This window comes from Physcomitrium patens, chromosome 21, assembly GCF_059467195.1.
Source record: "Physcomitrium patens ecotype Gransden chromosome 21, ASM5946719v1, whole genome shotgun sequence".
Taxonomy (NCBI): domain Eukaryota; kingdom Viridiplantae; phylum Streptophyta; class Bryopsida; order Funariales; family Funariaceae; genus Physcomitrium; species Physcomitrium patens.
The window spans coordinates 10,377,677-10,395,094 of record NC_143430.1 but is presented as its reverse complement, the minus strand read 5'-3'; the positions used below and the strand labels follow the sequence as shown (position 1 = coordinate 10,395,094).

Genomic DNA, 17,418 nt, shown 5'->3' with positions numbered 1-17,418 from the left:
CAGTCTCTTTCACAGTCCAACTGAGATTTTATGCAGTCCCTGGAATTTCAAAATCGTCAGGGAAGAAGAATACCAATTAAATTATGCTGAACAAGCACTACATCCACAAGACCTTTGCAACACATCTACTGCAACCAAATCGAACAGCTCAAAAAGGTCGAATGCCAAGCGCTTTTCGAAATTGCTCGTAGAAGAAGAAGGTGATGATAGTATGGGGCCCAATCCGCATCCACACAGGTATGAACCCCTTGTAAAGGCCTAGTGGTCCTTCCGACCGCAGGGTCTTCCAGAAACAATCCAACGTTGAAGAATACAATACACCAGCTTTTCCACCAACCTGGATAGCTTGCTGCATTATCCTGCTCTCCAAACATTTCATAGATCAATTAGTATCTATTGAAGACACATAAACTGCAGTTACTCTCATATCCTTAATTTACGAGGCTTTCCAAGCTCTCGTAATATTCCCGTAGGCATTGATCTGTGGAATGCTTAGCCATCTTAGGATTCTCAAAACCGTCAGATTGGTTGCTTCAGATTGCCAGAGCGAGAAAACGACATAAGAGGCTTGACTAACCGCGTTTTGATGAGATCGATGGGTGACATGACGACAGCTGTCACTAACCCCGCCGTCATTGAGGACACCAAATGACACGCAATACCTTCGTGCATAACATTACACTTCAAGAGCGTGTACTTGATGTGATCGTAACTAGGAATCTGCGCGGCATTGAGGATTGCAGCTCTCTGCATTGTTGGCCCTACTCCACGGTACAGGCCCCTCAGACCTTCAGTTCTTGCTATGGTGCCAAATGCTTCAAATGGCCCACGGTAATGCCAATGCGTTGTTGCTCCTTCAAGTGCAGCAGCAAGAAATTAGCCAAATGCGAAGTCAGCAACCATATGCCTTGTTCTAAGATGCCGCTCATAATATTCAGTGGCGTGAACGAGGGACACAAGATAAATAGCGAGCATGTACCTGGTACACTAGTGCCGGCTACAGGAGCTTGCATGCGGATCATGACCACGTCGGTTGGATTGGCAATTGCACTTCCTATGGTTCCTGCCAATGAGCCCGCAGCTACTTTGATCCACAGTGGACTGTGTGCAGAGTCATGCCCTGCAATTGTCTGCACTCGTATCAATAATGAGACAGTCCTCGAGGATGAGGAGGAAAAACCAAGCTATCTCTGCTCAAGTCGACTCAAACAGTGAAGTAAATGTTTTCTTCAAACCTTACATGCTTTAGTGGTTCATATAAACCCATTCGAATACTTGAGTACGATGCTTCACGTAGGAGAGCTGCTCCAGTGCCACGCCAGAGACCCTTGACCCCTTCTTCTCTCCCAATCCGAATCATACTCTTGAAAAAACCTGGATATTGTCGCTCCTGGGAACAAAGAATACCACACGAATTATTCTGTGAACTAGGGCTGGGACAAATTTGCCTTGCTGCAACATGCTCCTGCTTTTAACAAAATATAGGTACAAAACACTCGCATGAATTCAGGCACTGCACATGTGGCCTTCGCCAGCAGTCGCAGGGGGCTGTCCAGGCGACCCTGAGCAAATTGAAAGGAACCAAGAGAGAAGGAGATGGTGGTGTCACCATGGTAGAGGAGAGAGCCCCGTCTAGTTGCATTCGAACCTTGACGACATTGACAGGATTCGTAATGGCAGCTGCACACATATTACTGGATCCAGCGAGTCCGAATAGTGTGGCGTGCCCCTGCCACCCCTGAACCTTCTTAACCTTGTTTTCGCTTCTCTGACCTGAGACATATTCTAAACATTAGAATAGATCGAAATGGCCGAGTGCATAAAACTAATGAGGAAATCAACTCAACACAACCCTTAAATGAACGAAATACGGACCAAGAATCAAAATTAACATCAGACAAAACTCGTCAAATTAGAATCGACGAATACGACAAATCTCCCTCGCGGATTTGGTTGCGAAGCAGCGAATTAAGCGAGAAATAAAGCATTTCTGCTCCATCGACGATCGCTCACATGAAACATAAGAGGCAAATGCTATGATGATCTTCAAACCTGAAGAAACCGTTGGGGCTGCAATTGTCTCGTGGGACTGCGACACCGATGCACTCGCCATACTGGCTCAATCAATGCTCGCTACCTCAGGCAAGTCCACGGTGCTCTTCACTCCCTGTCTCTATTGCACTTCTATGTTCTCCCTTTTTCCGCCATCTGCTCGTTACCCAGCCACTTCATGCTTTTCTTGAGTTCCTGTCCAGGTTGCCGCAAGATCTCGACAGACCTTCATGTTAAGTTCCCCTTGCCTGGTAATGTTACTCCCGCTCCATCACACGAGATGAACGCCTCTTTTAATCCTCTAGTAACCTAGACATGTAACAGAGAGTGGACAATTACCGTACTCTGCTCGAAAACTCCCCTTACAAGATTACTGTGAAGACAGAGCACTTCGAAAACCATGCGAACTGCACCTACATCCCTTCAAAACTCTATCTCAACACACCATCTAGGCATCATCATCGTCCTCTCCACAGACAATCCAACTCCCACATCCTTCCAGTGCCGAACATACAACGCACACACACACCGCAGCTAAAATCCAAAATCATCTCCGAGCATCACAAACCTGCAATCGCTTAACAATCTCTAACAATCCACCGATTGTATCCCCGATCTGTACACCAAATGCACCCTTCCTTGACCAATCTTGAAACAATTAGACGCACACACAAAGCGATTCACCATCACTCAACACGAGGCTCAAGTCGAAAGTTGCGCTATAGGCATCAGTAACCCGGTAATCCAACAGAAGAAAAGAATAATCCCTCTCAAGGCTCGAATAGGGCACCAATTTCGTTGTCAGAGAGGGAAAAATCGAACACGATCACAGGAGATCGTGAAACCATGGAGCTGTGAGTGAGTAGGAAGACAATGAAGGAATGAATCGCGGATTTGCAGTGCCGCCGAATATCCAGCACCTGCACAGAAAAGGCATCTTCCGGTGCAGCTTGATTCTAGGCTTCTCCGTTCCCCGCACGTCATCGTGACATTTGATAATCTCTGACACGTTCCTGCATTATGCGAACGTGTTCCCCTTCCATCTCCCAGTTTATTCCTCCTTCGGGGAGGTGCTGACCGCTCCCATTTGTTCCCATTTGATCCCTCCACTTGTTCCCATTCTCTCTAATAACTAATTTCTACATAAATTTCATGTCATGATTCCTAGTAGCAATTTGTCCTTGCTAAAGTCCCTATTTTTATTTTCCTTTGGATAGTCTCTTGCAAAATGGATGTTTTAAATAATTTCTTAATAAATTAAATCACATAAAGTATTAGAATGATATAAGTAATAATATAGAATATTTTTGTTGAAATCAAGGTGTTTAAAATGATTATGAAAGTTATCATTTTTTTAAGAATATGGTTAGATGTACCACCATGGAATTTTAAGTTTGACAAGTTGTTTTAACTTTACATATGTTTGTAGTTAATTAATAGGCTAGAAATTTGGTCAACAAATTAGCCACATGATAAATGTGTTAGTAGCTTATAGAATAAGTTAACTATGTGGTGCATATATAGATAACTTGCCTTGCAAGTTAAGTCATATATCTAGCAAAGTCAATACATATTGGAGGTGTCATAGAATATTGCCATATAGCTCCCAATTAAAAAGTATATACGGAAGTAAGAATGAAGTCTTTTTCACTCTTGTCGATGCCTTTCTCATCCTTAATCTTGTTTCAAGACTTTCTAGTCTTTTTGTCTTTGACAATAGCCATTTTAGTTTAATACTATATCACCTTTGAGTAATTTTTTAGTCTTTTTGAGTGATACAAGAGTATATTGATCTTTTAGTTCTTTGATGTTCATATCCTTAATAGTTTGACAAGAATGCCAACTTATTGTTTTTATCTTTATTTAGAAGTGAATAGATTATTTCACTTCTATTGTTGTATTTTGAAGGTTGTGGATTATCTACCTTCAAACAAATTGTTTAGTTTTTTAATACTAATTTTTTTTTCTTAAAAAGAGTGGATTACCCTTCTTTGTAGAAATTTTCATTTGATAATAGAAGTTGTAGATTACTCTCTTTTAATTTGGCTTGTAGATTTGTTAAGTTATTTGAAATAGAAGAAAAATCATAGGTGCTATACTTGACAAAAGTGAAAATAGATTTGCAACTATTGTAAATCTTCACAAACTTGTCAATATTCTTAGGCTGAAAATTTCATGTATTACTAGTCCCAAATATAAAAACACTAATTCCATACACATAAAAGAAGTTTAGAATCTATGTTGTCGTATTATAACACAACTATAAGGTAAAAATATAATCAAAAATAAAATTTTAATTAATATTTAATCATATTTGTTCAATAATAATTCAAGACATTTAAACATGGCTTTTATAAAAGCCTCTTAGTTTATTTTCTTCTCTTAATAGTTAATAGATTAAAGATTGATTAATAATTTTACCTTTTAGAAAATAGAATTTCTTTTGGTACCTTAAAAAGGCCATAAATTAATAAAAATAAGATAAAAGAGGTAAATAATCAGTATGATTGATATTAAGATTAAATTGAAGGTAGGGTCGAGTTAAAAAATTCCTATGATAGGTTGGATTGACACCCAAGGATCGACCATTTATAAGATAAGGTCGAAATTAGACCTCTAGCTACTAAAATAGTTACTTAGGATAAAATAGGAATTCATTTGAAGATTAGAAATTAAGATTTGAAAGTTAGCTTTAACCTTATTCTAAAGGTATAAGGCTTATTTTTGTAGATTTTGGAATGACTTTGCAATTGCTATTCGAACTTAAGGTTTATATCAATGACTTGTAATTTATGCAATACAAATAAAGCTAATACTTTCAGCTAGTTCGTGCAATTGATATCACATCTACACTTCAAAATTTGAAAGTTATTAGTTGATTAGGTGTGCTAAGTGTATGTAAAATTTTGTATTAATCTAATAATGTAGTTGGAAGATATCTAGGTTTTGGTACAATACAATATTCAAAATTGGTAGTTTGGGATTAGATAAGATTTCCATGATATCTAAAGATTTATTAAATGGATCGAAGTAAAATTTAGTATGGTATTAGAAGATTTTAAGATCAAGTTATAAATTGATTTTGAGTTTAAATTAATACTTGGAGAAGAAAAAATTACTATTAGAACAACTGCATTAACTTTCAAGTTGGCAGCCAAATAACATCACTGCATTTTTTGGACTTTTTCTCATAATTTATAAGTTGGACTGGACTAAAATTTTCTAAGCATATAAAAGACTTGTAGTGGCATTTATATGAAAAATTTCACATAAAGTGGATTGTTAGATTAGAAATTATAACTTGCCAAAGGTCATTAATTAAGATTAGGACTTACAAAAAGAAATCAAAATTGCCTAATTATAAAAGTAACAAGATAATTGGAATTTATGTATATTTAAGGTTACTAAAAAGAGTACTTTTGAGTACTCTATATTAACTATAAGTAATTTTGAATTAAAATTTGAATTTCATTCTTCTTATATAGGTAAAACCTATTAGAATTTTTTGGATATTTATAAAATACAACTTCACCTTTCACAACTAGATGCCCGATGCATTGTCAAACAAGACAACATGTATTACAACAACATTAAGAAATTTTGCAATTGAAAGAAGCAAGTAGATCAACCTTACAACCAAATTCAAGAATTTTTTTTCCTATAAGTATAATAAGAACAAAGATTAGTATGCTCAAGAAGTTTGATGGAATAAGATTAAAATTTTGAGGTTTTTTATAAAAAGTTAAGTTCTAACTAAGATTGCATTCTTTCTAATACCTTAATCAATTTACTTAAGTTGGATTCATAGATACACTTCTATCTTGAAGTGCTTTCTTTTGATTTGCACCTTTGATGGAAAATGATTTGCAACCCTTTTATAATTTGAATTCATTCCTAGAAGTATTTACAACCACATTTGAAGAAAGTGATTGAAAAAGAGTAACAAAGACCAATCTCTTATCTTTACAATAAAGATCACATTTAGCTACTATATATATTATTGAATTCTAAAACCTTGCTTGTGATATAGACTAGAATGACAAAGTCCTTATTAATCAATTTAGATTTGGATTGAAGGATAATATCAAAGATTTTTTTATTATTAATACTAAAAATAGATTCTTTAAAATAATTCATTACTTAAGTCTTTGCATATAACAATCTATTATTTAAAAGGCATCAAAAATAAGTTTTGGCTATAGAAAAATAAGTCAAGTAATAATGGTAGATTTCAAGTTTTCAATAACTTATTCATTAAAAATGAAACCAATAAAAATTAATACAATACATTTTAAATCTCTTACGGCATAGAAAAAGATTCAACTTTATCAAGAATATTTGTACTTATATTGTAGAGAACTAAGTACACTGCTCAATATTATTCAAAGAAGTATGTATAGATCTAAAAATCATAAAATATTTGCATTATTAGATTTTGGAGTCTCAACCTATTTTATAAACAAAGACTTTTTTAAAAAATAAGAAATATTTTTAGTCAAAAAATCTAAACCTATACATATAGAAGTCATAAGTAATCATTTGTTGTCTTTTAGAGATCATACTTATAAGATTATTTCTTTAGATGTAGCAATTAAAGATCATAATAGTATAGTAATATTTAATATCATAAGATTTCTCTTTAATCCAATTATTTTAGATTTATTATGGTTAAAAAAATATAATCTTGAAATAAATTCGATTTTTTATAATCCAAAATCTTATTAGTCTAGTAGAAATACATAAGTCTAGTACATCCAAATCCTTATTGATTGGTGTGAGAGCTTTCATACATGCCACAAAAAAAGGGTCATCTTTTTTTATATATCCCACGTCCATTTTTTATAGTAGAAAGATATAAAGTTATATTTATAGCTTGTGTTAAGATTTCTATGAAATTTTTCAAAATAAAAATGTAAATATTTTTCTAAAGTATTGACCTTATGATTGTTCAATTGATCTATAAAAACGAGCTTAATTACCATTTTGACTAATCTATAGTTTATTGAAGAATGAGTTGGTTGTACTAAAAAAACACATTGATGAAAACTTTGCTAAAAACTTCATACACTATTCAAAATATATAACAAGAGCTCCTATCTTATTTTTTTAAAAAAATGATAGATCTCTACAAATGTACAAAGACTATCAAGAACTTAATAAGATCACAATCAAGAATAGATATCATCTACCTTTGATTTTAGGACTTCTTGATCAATTTAATCAAGTAAAGATTTATATAAAAATAGATCTATTAAGAGCATACAACTTAATTTATATCAAAGAAGGAGATCAATAAAAGACTGCTTTTTGAACTAGGTATGGACATTTTCAAATATAATATCATGCCTTTTAGACTTACAAACTCACTATCCACTTTTCAATATCTTATGAATAATTTTTTTGTGAATTTTTTAATAATTTTATTATTTGCTATTTAGATAACATTCTAATCTATTTTAAGAACATAAAAGAATATAAATTTATATTTGCCATATATTACAAAAATATAGAGATGTAGGATTATATACCAAGACAAAAAAGTGTGTATTCTATACTACTTATGATAATTTTCTAGGATACATCAATTCCAACAAAGGTCTAATGATGGATCAAAAGAAGGTCCAAACTATCATAGATTGAAAGATTCTAAGAATAATAAGAGATTCTAAGAATAATAAGAGATGTATAGTGTTTTTTGAAATTTTCCAATTATTACAAGTTCTTCATCAAGAACTTTTCTCAAATTTGCCAATTATTACAAATTCTTCATACATGTTTGATATGTAAAAATAAACTTGAATAGAACAAAGAAGCTTAAGCATCTTTTGAAGCCTTAAAGATAATATTTATTTTTCCATGAATATTTTATTGCATCAACTTTTCAAAGACATTCTTCATAAAAAAAAACATATTAGAATTTTTCATAGGTGATGTTTTATGAAAAATAGAAGCAGATGAGAAACTCCTCCCAATAGCTTTTCATTCCAAGAAATTTTTAGCAGTCAAGATTAATTATGAGATTTATGATAAAAAACTTCTTACAATCATAGATTCATTTCAAGAATGGCATTATTATTTAGAAAGCGCCTTGAATCCAATCATCATATATACAAATCACAAAAATCTTAAATACTTCATATCAATATGTATTTTGAATTGCTGCTAAAAATATTAAAATATGTCTTTATCAAGATTTAATTTTAAGATTATTTTTTGATCCAAAAAACAACAAGATTTTTCAGATGTCTTTTCTACAAATTTTTATCTCATATTAAAAGAAGAAAATATAGCTTTTGATCAACAAAGAATGATTTCTTTGAAGATAGAATATTTTTATCTTTAAGCAATAAAATCAACATTAACAATTAATTCAACCTTTGTCAAGTAAATTCAATTAAGTATGTCCTCTATTCTTCTTGTTCATGATATTAAGAATAATTCTTTTAAGTCTTATAATATTTAAGTTTAAATTCAAAAATAATTTATTTTATTTTGAAGAACAATTATATATTCCAAAAAACAAAACATGATTACTTGTTCTTTAAGCTTGTCATGACTTTCTAACAACCAAATATTTTAGATATAATAAGACTTTAGAACTAATATTAAAAGATTTTTAGTGGCATCAAATGTGGAAGGCAATTAAAGACTTTGTAAAATCATGTAATATTTGTCTAAGATCAAAAACTCTTTGTTATCAACCTTATGGACTTAAATCATTACCTATTTTAGAACAATCATAGTCTTTTGTTTCTATAGATTTTAACATGGATCTTTTAGTCTTAAGTTTGTATGATTTTATATTGGTGATAGTAGATCATTTTATTAAGATGAAATATTTTATACCATATATAAAATCTAACGTATGTAAAGAAATATCTAAGTTTTTTCTTAATAACATCTATTACTATCATCAATTGTCCAAAGATATTATATTAGATAGGAAGACTCAATATGTATTAAGATTTTGAAAAATCATTTTTAGAATTCTAAAGGTGGATATAAATCTTCTTTTGGCTTTTCATCGTCAAACTAGTAAATAAATAAAACGGATGAATCAAGATGATAGAACATCTCTTTTGCCATTGCAAGAGTTTGTTTACAATAATTTAGTACATTCTTCTTTTTAATAAACATCTTTCTTTTCTAATTATGATTATCATCCATAACTTTTCAAAAGTTGATAATCTTATAACATAAGATTAATAAATTATTTGTCAAAGCTACATACAACAATAAAGGTACAGTTAAAGAAAATTCAAAAATAACAAAAGATTATTGTAGATGCCTATTACAAAGAATAATCATAATTTAGCATGGGTGACAAGATATGATTACTTTGTTGTAATATTAAGACTACTTTTCTTTGTAATAAGTTGGACTATAGTAGACTTGAATCTTTTCTTATTAGTGAATAAATCAATCTTCTTGCTTATTGATTATATCTATTGAAGTCTATAAAGATCCATCTCATATTCCATATATCTCTTTTTAAGCCATATAAGATAGTAAATATCTTGGAAAAGAAATAAATGTCGCTTCTTCCTATAGAAGTGGATAATAATCAAGAGTTCAAGGTAGAAGAAGTCTTAAAATCAAGGCAACACCAAAATAGTTTAGAATATCTTGTTCATTGGTATAGATATGATATTATTAAATGTACATAGAAGCTAGCAAAGAATCTTACAAATGTAGTAAAAAAAGTTGACGATTTTCATTAATGACATCCATCAATATCAAGATGAAGAATAAAAAATCTTTGTTATAAAAGAAACAAGTTATAAAGAAGATAGTATACTACCTTCTACCATTACTTATAGTTTCTATGTATTTGTAGCACTAAAGAGATAGAGAATCAACAACTAAAAGATTTAACTCAAAAACTACCATTTGTTGAGTTATTGGATGAGACATTGCAATTGTCACAACCTTTAAGATGACAAAATTGAAATTAAGATTTTTAAGAATAATACGTCCTTTTTTGGATAGATGGCAAGATATAATGTATTTGGTATTACAATCTTAGAAGATGTTCTTGATATTTGGTGATTTTATTAGAGGTAAAAACAACTCCTAACGATGTTTTAAATGTTTTATTTGAAGAGAGTTATAAAGACATCAATAACAATCAAATAGTAAGGTAGTCATTTTGCCTTAGTATAGGATATTATTGATGGCTAAGAGGACTTGTCAACTATCTTTAAAGAGAACAAAGATCAAAATATATAACAAACATAATTTTTCACATCTTGAATTTTTTTAATATATGATGACCACTCTTCATGGAACTCATTCTTAGAAAGAAGAATAATGTCACAAACATACATATTTTATTCTAATAATTAATTATATGATTAAATAGAAGTAAATAAAAAATAAATTAATTTCATAATATCTTCTAAAAAAGCTTTCATGTCCTATTTAATTCCCCTCTACTAAAGTAAAATGTCCTCATTTTATTCTTGATAGTATCTCAAAATTATCTCTTGGGAATGGATGAGGTTTTGTCTAAGTTTCTAAGTTGCATTGTAAATGGGATAACCTTTCTAAAGAACTTTATACTAAAGTTGTAGACGTCCGCTGCCATAACAAAGGTAGCGATGCTCCAAAATGCTGTCCATTTCATATTCTTGTTGATCATCAACTACAACTAATAGTGGTGGTGGTTGATGTCGATCCAAAAAGTTCTTTGGTTCAATATAAAATTCCTTCAGTTGCAAAACATGGTAGACTTGATGGATCTGAATATGTGGCGGAAGTTCGAAGCAATATGTAACATAAAAAAAATATTGAAAAAATGTGAAAAGGTCCAATCTACCGAGGTGCTAATTTATGGATTTGAGTTGATGTAGTAAGTGGTAAGTTGGCATTAGAGAGTAACACCTGATCATCCTCCTAAAAGATCTTGTATTGCCGATGGTTATTTGCATATTACTTCTATTGATTTTAACGAATAAGAAGGTGATGATGTGCCTCTTATAAGGCCATTGTAAGCCGTTGTATAAATTCTTTCATTGTCAGGTTGTTGGTGTCGATGGGATAATCAAGAGTTGCTGGTGTAATTGGATGTTGACTGATATTCAAGAAAAATGGTGGATAATAGGTACTTATTTGAATACTATCATTATAAGCAAACTCTGAAGACATCAAGTATTCATCCTAATTATTATGATGAATCACCACAAATACCTGCAAGATATCCTCTAAGGTACAATTTTTATGCTCTATTTATCTATTATTTAAAAATAGAAGGCTGTAGACATGGCAAGTCATGTATCTAATAGCTTGAATAAGGCTTGCCAAAAACTCTTTACAAAGCATGGATCTTGATTTGAAATGATAAAATGATGTAATTTATAGTAACAAAAGACAATATCAAAGAAGACTCGTACAAGTATTAGAGCATTAATATCTGAGTGCACTATAGCCAAATAAAGTTGCTTTGAGAATCAATCCACAAAGACGGCAACCGCGGTATGATTATGAGGCGTCTGTAGCAAACACGCAATAAAATCTATAGTCACTTCCTTCCAACATGTCATAGATAGCAAAATTGATTGCAATAGTCTTAGAGATGTTGTATTACTTGCTTTGTTACATTGACATGATTTAAAGGAGCATACAAAGGCTTGAACATCATGATTCAACCTTCCCAAAAACTATGTCCTTGAGATCTATTCTAAAGTCTTTTCTCATTATAGATATCTAGATATTAGAATGTCATGTCTTTTTTGAAGTATATGCATCCAAAGTTTAACATTGTCAAGTACATAAATTTATTTTTTGAAATAGAAGAAGCCATCATTAAGAATGTAATCTTAATATTATATATTACTCACCTTCAGTAAATTGCTAACCATCTTGAAATAAGCATCTTGATGCATTGCTTCTTTTCATTTGATCTCTTTGGTTAGATCTGAAATGACACTACTAATAGTAGTGACTTCTACCTTATCTTTTGATTTGTCATTCAAGTTTGGTCTCTATGATAAGTTGTTTGGCATTGAATATCAAAAAGCTGCAATTATTCTTTCCAACAAAGATGCCACAATTTCATATTTTTTAGATTCAAATCATGTAGTAAGGGTCAATGGTGAGTCCAAACAACCACTGGCTTCTCTAATAGATAGTGTCGCCACACCTTTGTAGCATGTATAATTACTAATTGCTCTTAATTGTGTGTATAATAATTATGCTCTGTCCTTTTGAGCTTGCGTGATTTATATGTCACAAGTTAAAGGCCCCTACCAAAGTCTTGTTGAAGGATTTCTCCAATAATAAAGTCGAAAGCTTCAATGTCAAGCATAGAAGGGAGATTAAAATCATACGGTTGTAATATTGGTATAGTAATGAATACTTCTTTCAACTTGTCAAAGGTATTTTGCTGCTCCAATTTCCATTCAAATGGCACATCCTTTTCTAATAGATTTTTCAATGAAGTAGCAATGTAAGCAAATCGCTCAATAAATTGATGATAATTGATTTTTAGCAAGGCCTAAAAATAAGCAAATTTCAGAAGTATCTCTGGGGGTTGGCCAATCCTCTACTACTTTCATCTTATCTTACTCCATACGCATGCTTTTGAAGGACACTACATGTTCCAAAAAGATGACTTCCGACTTCCAAAATTTACATTTTGATTGCTTGCAATAAAAGCGACTATCTTGTATGCAACATAATACCTCTTGTAGGTGTTGCTCATGCTCTTTAGAAATTTTACTACATACGAAGATATCATCAATGAAGACAACTACATACTTATCTAAAAGATCTCAAAACAATTTATTTATGTGATCCATAAAAGAGGCAGGAGTATTGATGAGGCCAAAGAGTAAAATCAGCCATTCAAAATATTTATAGTGTGTACAAAATATTGTCTTTTTTACATCCTCTCTTGTAATAGGTATTTGCCAATAGCTGCTCCAAAGATCTAATTTATTAAAGATGGTTGCACCTCAAAGTTGGTCAAGAAGATCATCCACGCATAAAAGTGGATATGCATTTTTAACAATCTACTTATTGAAACCTCGATAGTCAATGCAAAGGCAAAGTCCACCATCTTTCTTAGGTGCAAAGAATATAGGTATTATCCACGGTGATGTGCTTTCTCAAATGATGCTTTTTTCCAAGAGTTCATTCGATGTCTTCCATAGCTCTTCAAGTTCTTTTGATACTAGGTGATAAATTGATCAACTTGTTGGTTTGGTTCTAAGCAATAGTTCTATTTAAAAGGAGACACCTTAATCAAGAAGTACACTACTAGGTAGGTGAGTTGGAAAGACATTATAATATTCCCATATGAGTTGCTCTGCTCATTCTATTCCTTTGGCTATCTTTCCCACCAGTGATGCAATATTTGGAACTACTATATATATTCGTTGTTCATATTATAGTTGCTTCTTTATAAAGATTGTCCCTACAAATAAGTCTTTGGTTGCAAGCTATCTTTCCTTTTCATTCAATGTGGAGGTGCAAAGAGTCACTTTGCATCCTCCATCTTTAAAAGAGATTGTCTTTGCTATCTAATTAACTTTCTTATTTTCCATCTCTAGCCATGGCATACCAAGGATAACATCATACCTTAGCTTTGTCACCTTGAATCTCTCTCTTAAGACGTAGGTGTTTATCAATCTCAAAGTTTGTTCTTCACACATCTCACTTAATACATTCTTTCAATCATCTACAAGGTATATACTTCTTCCATTGATTTCCTTGATTTTAATTCTAAGACGGTTGGTAATTTTAGTTGAGATATAATTTTCTATAGAGTCATAATCTACAAATACTTGACATTGTTGTTCCTTTAATAGTCCCATTAGATGCACAAATCAACTCTTTTTTATAATTTTTCAAGGTATACCATTTGTCTTTGAAAGACAGTAGCTACCCCTAGTACTAGCCTCCAATGCCTTTATTCGGAAGCTCAATTTTTTTACTTTGACTTATTATCAGTTTGGTGAATTTTGAGACTATGAACTTGCCTTGTCTTGTTGATACTTGCACTTAGTTATTTTGAACAACCTTTGATCTGATGGCCTAATTCTTAACAATTGAAACACAATTCTTTTTGCACCAATATTTGTCATCTTTCTGATTTCAATGATCCTTGTAAGGCATCAATTTCCATTGATATTGATTGTTGTGCCATAATATTAGATAGTGGCATAAGACTTTGTGTTGTAGGTTGTATTCCATGATTTCTTAAATTTATAGCATCAACCCTTTCTATAATTCTAATTTTCTCTTCAAATGTTTGTAGATTTTTTAGCTCCACATCTTTCTGGACTCTAAGTTTCAAATCTCTTAGGAATTGATCCATCATCTCTACCTCCAAAGCATTGCCAATTTGGTGACATATAGACTTGAATTAGGAGACATAATCTTGCATCAATCTAACTTATGTAAGATTTGTCAACTGGTCGCATGCTATCTTTTCTGCATTGATAGATCAAAATTGATTCCTAAATTTGGTCTCAAACTCCTCGTAGTTACAAAATCCACCTTAAGCTCTATAACTTTGAACTCGATGTCACCACCAAATAGTTGTTGCATCTCTCAAATAGCCACATGTATATATAATTTTTTCACTGGTATTTATCCTAGATAACTGGAGGTATTGTTTCATGTTGAAGAGCCATTGACATATATCTTCTTGTCTTGAAGTTCTAGAGTATGTATTAGGCTTATTTAATTTTAGCCTAACAGATGTTGACTCTCTTGTCCTCAAGGCTTCTATTTGCCCTTGCAAAGTAGCTATCTGGCCTAAGAAGTGTTATATTTGAGCTTCTATTTGGGATTACTTCGACATATCTCCCATGTTATAATTTCTTCACTGGACTCCACTATTGTAATATCTTTTCACCTCTTGATTGTCTTTAAAAGAGTACCTCATGATAGCCTCAACGTAGTATCCAGTATGACTACAACAGCTGACCTTGGACTAGATGATGAATATTGATATGCTACCAAAAATAAATAGTTTAACACTCGCTCTGATACCAATAAAATAATACTAGACTATCTCAAAAATCCAAGATCCTTCTATTCCACAGTAATATAAAACCTCATCACAAAATAAGACAAAATAGACTAGAATAGAATTGAACAAAACTAAACAAAATAGGACATGAAAGAAAAATTGAGCAAATAGAAACAAAACATAAATGAACTGAATAATAGGATATAAAACCAAATTTTACTAAAAAAAAGAGTCTGAAGCCATATTTGACCAAATGCTCCAAAAGGTCCTAGCTAATTTTATTTATATCTTTTCCTATCACCTTGGACTTTATAGAATGTTCTTAAGTAGTGGGCTCCATCTAAATAATCGTCTTAAACTTCTTTTCTAAAAGGTTCCATAATAGGCCCGACCTATATAATTACCCTATATATTTAATCTTATAAATTATATACGAATTATATAGGTGGCTTCTCTTGTTGGTCATAGATTTTGCAATGTGTTGTTGCAAACTTTGCTATTGTGGCTAACCAACTTGTATTGGAGTTAAGAAGGTTTTTTGTTAACTTGGTATTACTCATATTGTCATTCAACAATGATGTGAGTTTATCTTATTCAAATTAAAATTTCTTCAATAGTCTTCTATTATATGTAATATTCATGAATACTTCAGAAAATATACAATATTTTTCTTTGAAAGAAGAAAGAACAATCATAGATTGCAACTTATTTGATCAAACTATTACAAAAGAGTACAACTTATATAATATATTAAAGATTAATTTTTGAGAGTCTACATCACTAGCCTAGTCTACATTTGTAAGTTTAAGTAATCTCCTTATGTCTTTAGTTAAATAAAAAAATTCAAAATCCTTTGTCTAAAATGGACATCTAACAAACCTTATTGTTTTTATGATCAATAAGAAATCTTAAATTTGAATCTTAACAAAGACATGCTCCAACAAGCTTAGTAATAATTTAAAATGCATTCTAACTTAAAATACTTGAGGTTATTCTAATCTATATATACAGTGACTAGATTAAAAGTACCTATTAAATAATGATGTCATTTTAAAAATAAATTGATGATTATAAGAAGTTCTTTGTCTTAGATCTTGTACTTGATCTTGATTATTGAAAATTTTCTTGAATAAAAAGCTATTGAATGAAATTTTTTATTTACTCCTATTATAATAATATAAAATCTTAAATAAAGTCCAATACATTTATTTCTATAAATAATGGCTTATAAAAGTCAACACAATATAAGATTGGTGCAAAAATAAAAATTATTTTTAAAGCTTCAAATAATACTTTGACTTCTTGATTCTTCTTATATTTGTCTTTACAAGTCAAATGTGTAAATAGAATAATAACTTGAAAAAACTTCTTGATAAAAATTGGATAAAAATTAGAAAATTTCCAATCCATAATAGATTGAATTTTCTTAGAATCCATCATGAATCCATTTTTAAAGTAATATATCTTAAGAAGACAATTTGAGTACTCTGAAATTCATACTTTTCTATCTTGATAAAAAAATCTTATATTTTTTAGATTTTATAATATACAACAAATATGAAGTTTATATTCTTCTATATTCTTAAAATAGATTAAAATATTTTATAGATAATAGACAATAAAATTATTTAAAAACTCTCAAAAGACATCTTTATTAAATATTGAAAAGCTATATGTACATTTGTGAATTTAAAAGACATGACATTGTATTCAAAATGTCCATACCTTGTTCAAAATATAGTCTTCTATTCATCTCTTCTTTTGATGGATAATAGATTATATGCTCTCTATAGATCTATTTTTGTATAGATCTTACCTTGATTCAATTGGTCAAGAAGTCTAGATATTAAAAATAGATAATACTTATTTTTTATGGTGATCTTATTAATTCTTCAATAATCCATACATATTCGCAATAATCCATCTCTTTTCTTCAGAAACAAGATAAGAGCTTTTTCTAGGAATTTTGAATGGCTTATGAAATTCTTAGCCAAATTTTCTTCAATATACTCCTTAAACTTATCTAATTTATTTTTTTCTATACTATAAATTGGTCGAAATGGCAATTGAGCTCTCTCTTAAAAGTCAATTGAACAATCATTGGATAATTTTTTCAAAGAATATTTGCATTTTTTTTCTTAATTACATCTTAATAATCTTAATATTGATTTGAAATGTAACTTAAAGACTTTTCATCATTAAAAAAAAGTGTAGCATAAACAATATAATACGATCCTTCTTTTATAGCATATACAAAGCTCTTGTATTTATAAATACACGTTTGATTACATTAAACTTATGACTTTTTATTTGATTAATAATACTCTTATTTATATTTTTAGAAATCCAATCTACTCAAAATATATATATTTTTAGTCATGATAAAT

At 30.8% G+C, this 17,418-nt stretch overlaps 1 protein-coding gene across 2 annotated transcripts; it reads right to left on the bottom strand.

Annotated features, from left to right (window-relative positions):
- Positions 1 to 55: 55 nt before the first annotated feature.
- LOC112274380 (uncharacterized) lies at positions 56 to 2,922 on the bottom strand. Of its 2 annotated transcripts, XM_090245892.1 has the most exons (7): positions 2,621 to 2,922; positions 2,053 to 2,361; positions 1,610 to 1,773; positions 1,241 to 1,390; positions 980 to 1,130; positions 578 to 854; positions 56 to 359 (listed from the first exon to the last, which is right to left on the bottom strand). In XM_090245892.1, exons 2-7 carry the CDS (start codon positions 2,111 to 2,113, stop codon positions 149 to 151), a joined length of 1,014 nt encoding a protein of 337 aa, XP_090102018.1. In that variant the 5' UTR covers positions 2,114 to 2,361; positions 2,621 to 2,922; the 3' UTR covers positions 56 to 148. The 2 variants fall into 2 exon arrangements, with proteins under 2 accessions (XP_090102018.1, XP_024359597.1); XM_024503829.3 differs by having other exon boundaries at positions 2,053 to 2,919.
- Between the last annotated feature and the right edge of the window lie 14,496 nt (positions 2,923 to 17,418).

Bases quoted from the DNA above. Each gene is read 5' to 3' on its own strand.
- LOC112274380 (XM_090245892.1), bottom strand. From the start codon at position 2,113: ATGGCGAGTGCATCGGTGTCGCAGTCCCACGAGACAATTGCAGCCCCA. The intron at 855-979 runs GTACATGCTCGC...CTGCACTTGAAG, and splicing joins AGCCGGCACTAGTGTACCAG to GAGCAACAACGCATTGGCAT. The intron at 360-577 runs GTTAGTCAAGCC...TTTGGAGAGCAG, and splicing joins ATCGATCTCATCAAAACGCG to GATAATGCAGCAAGCTATCC.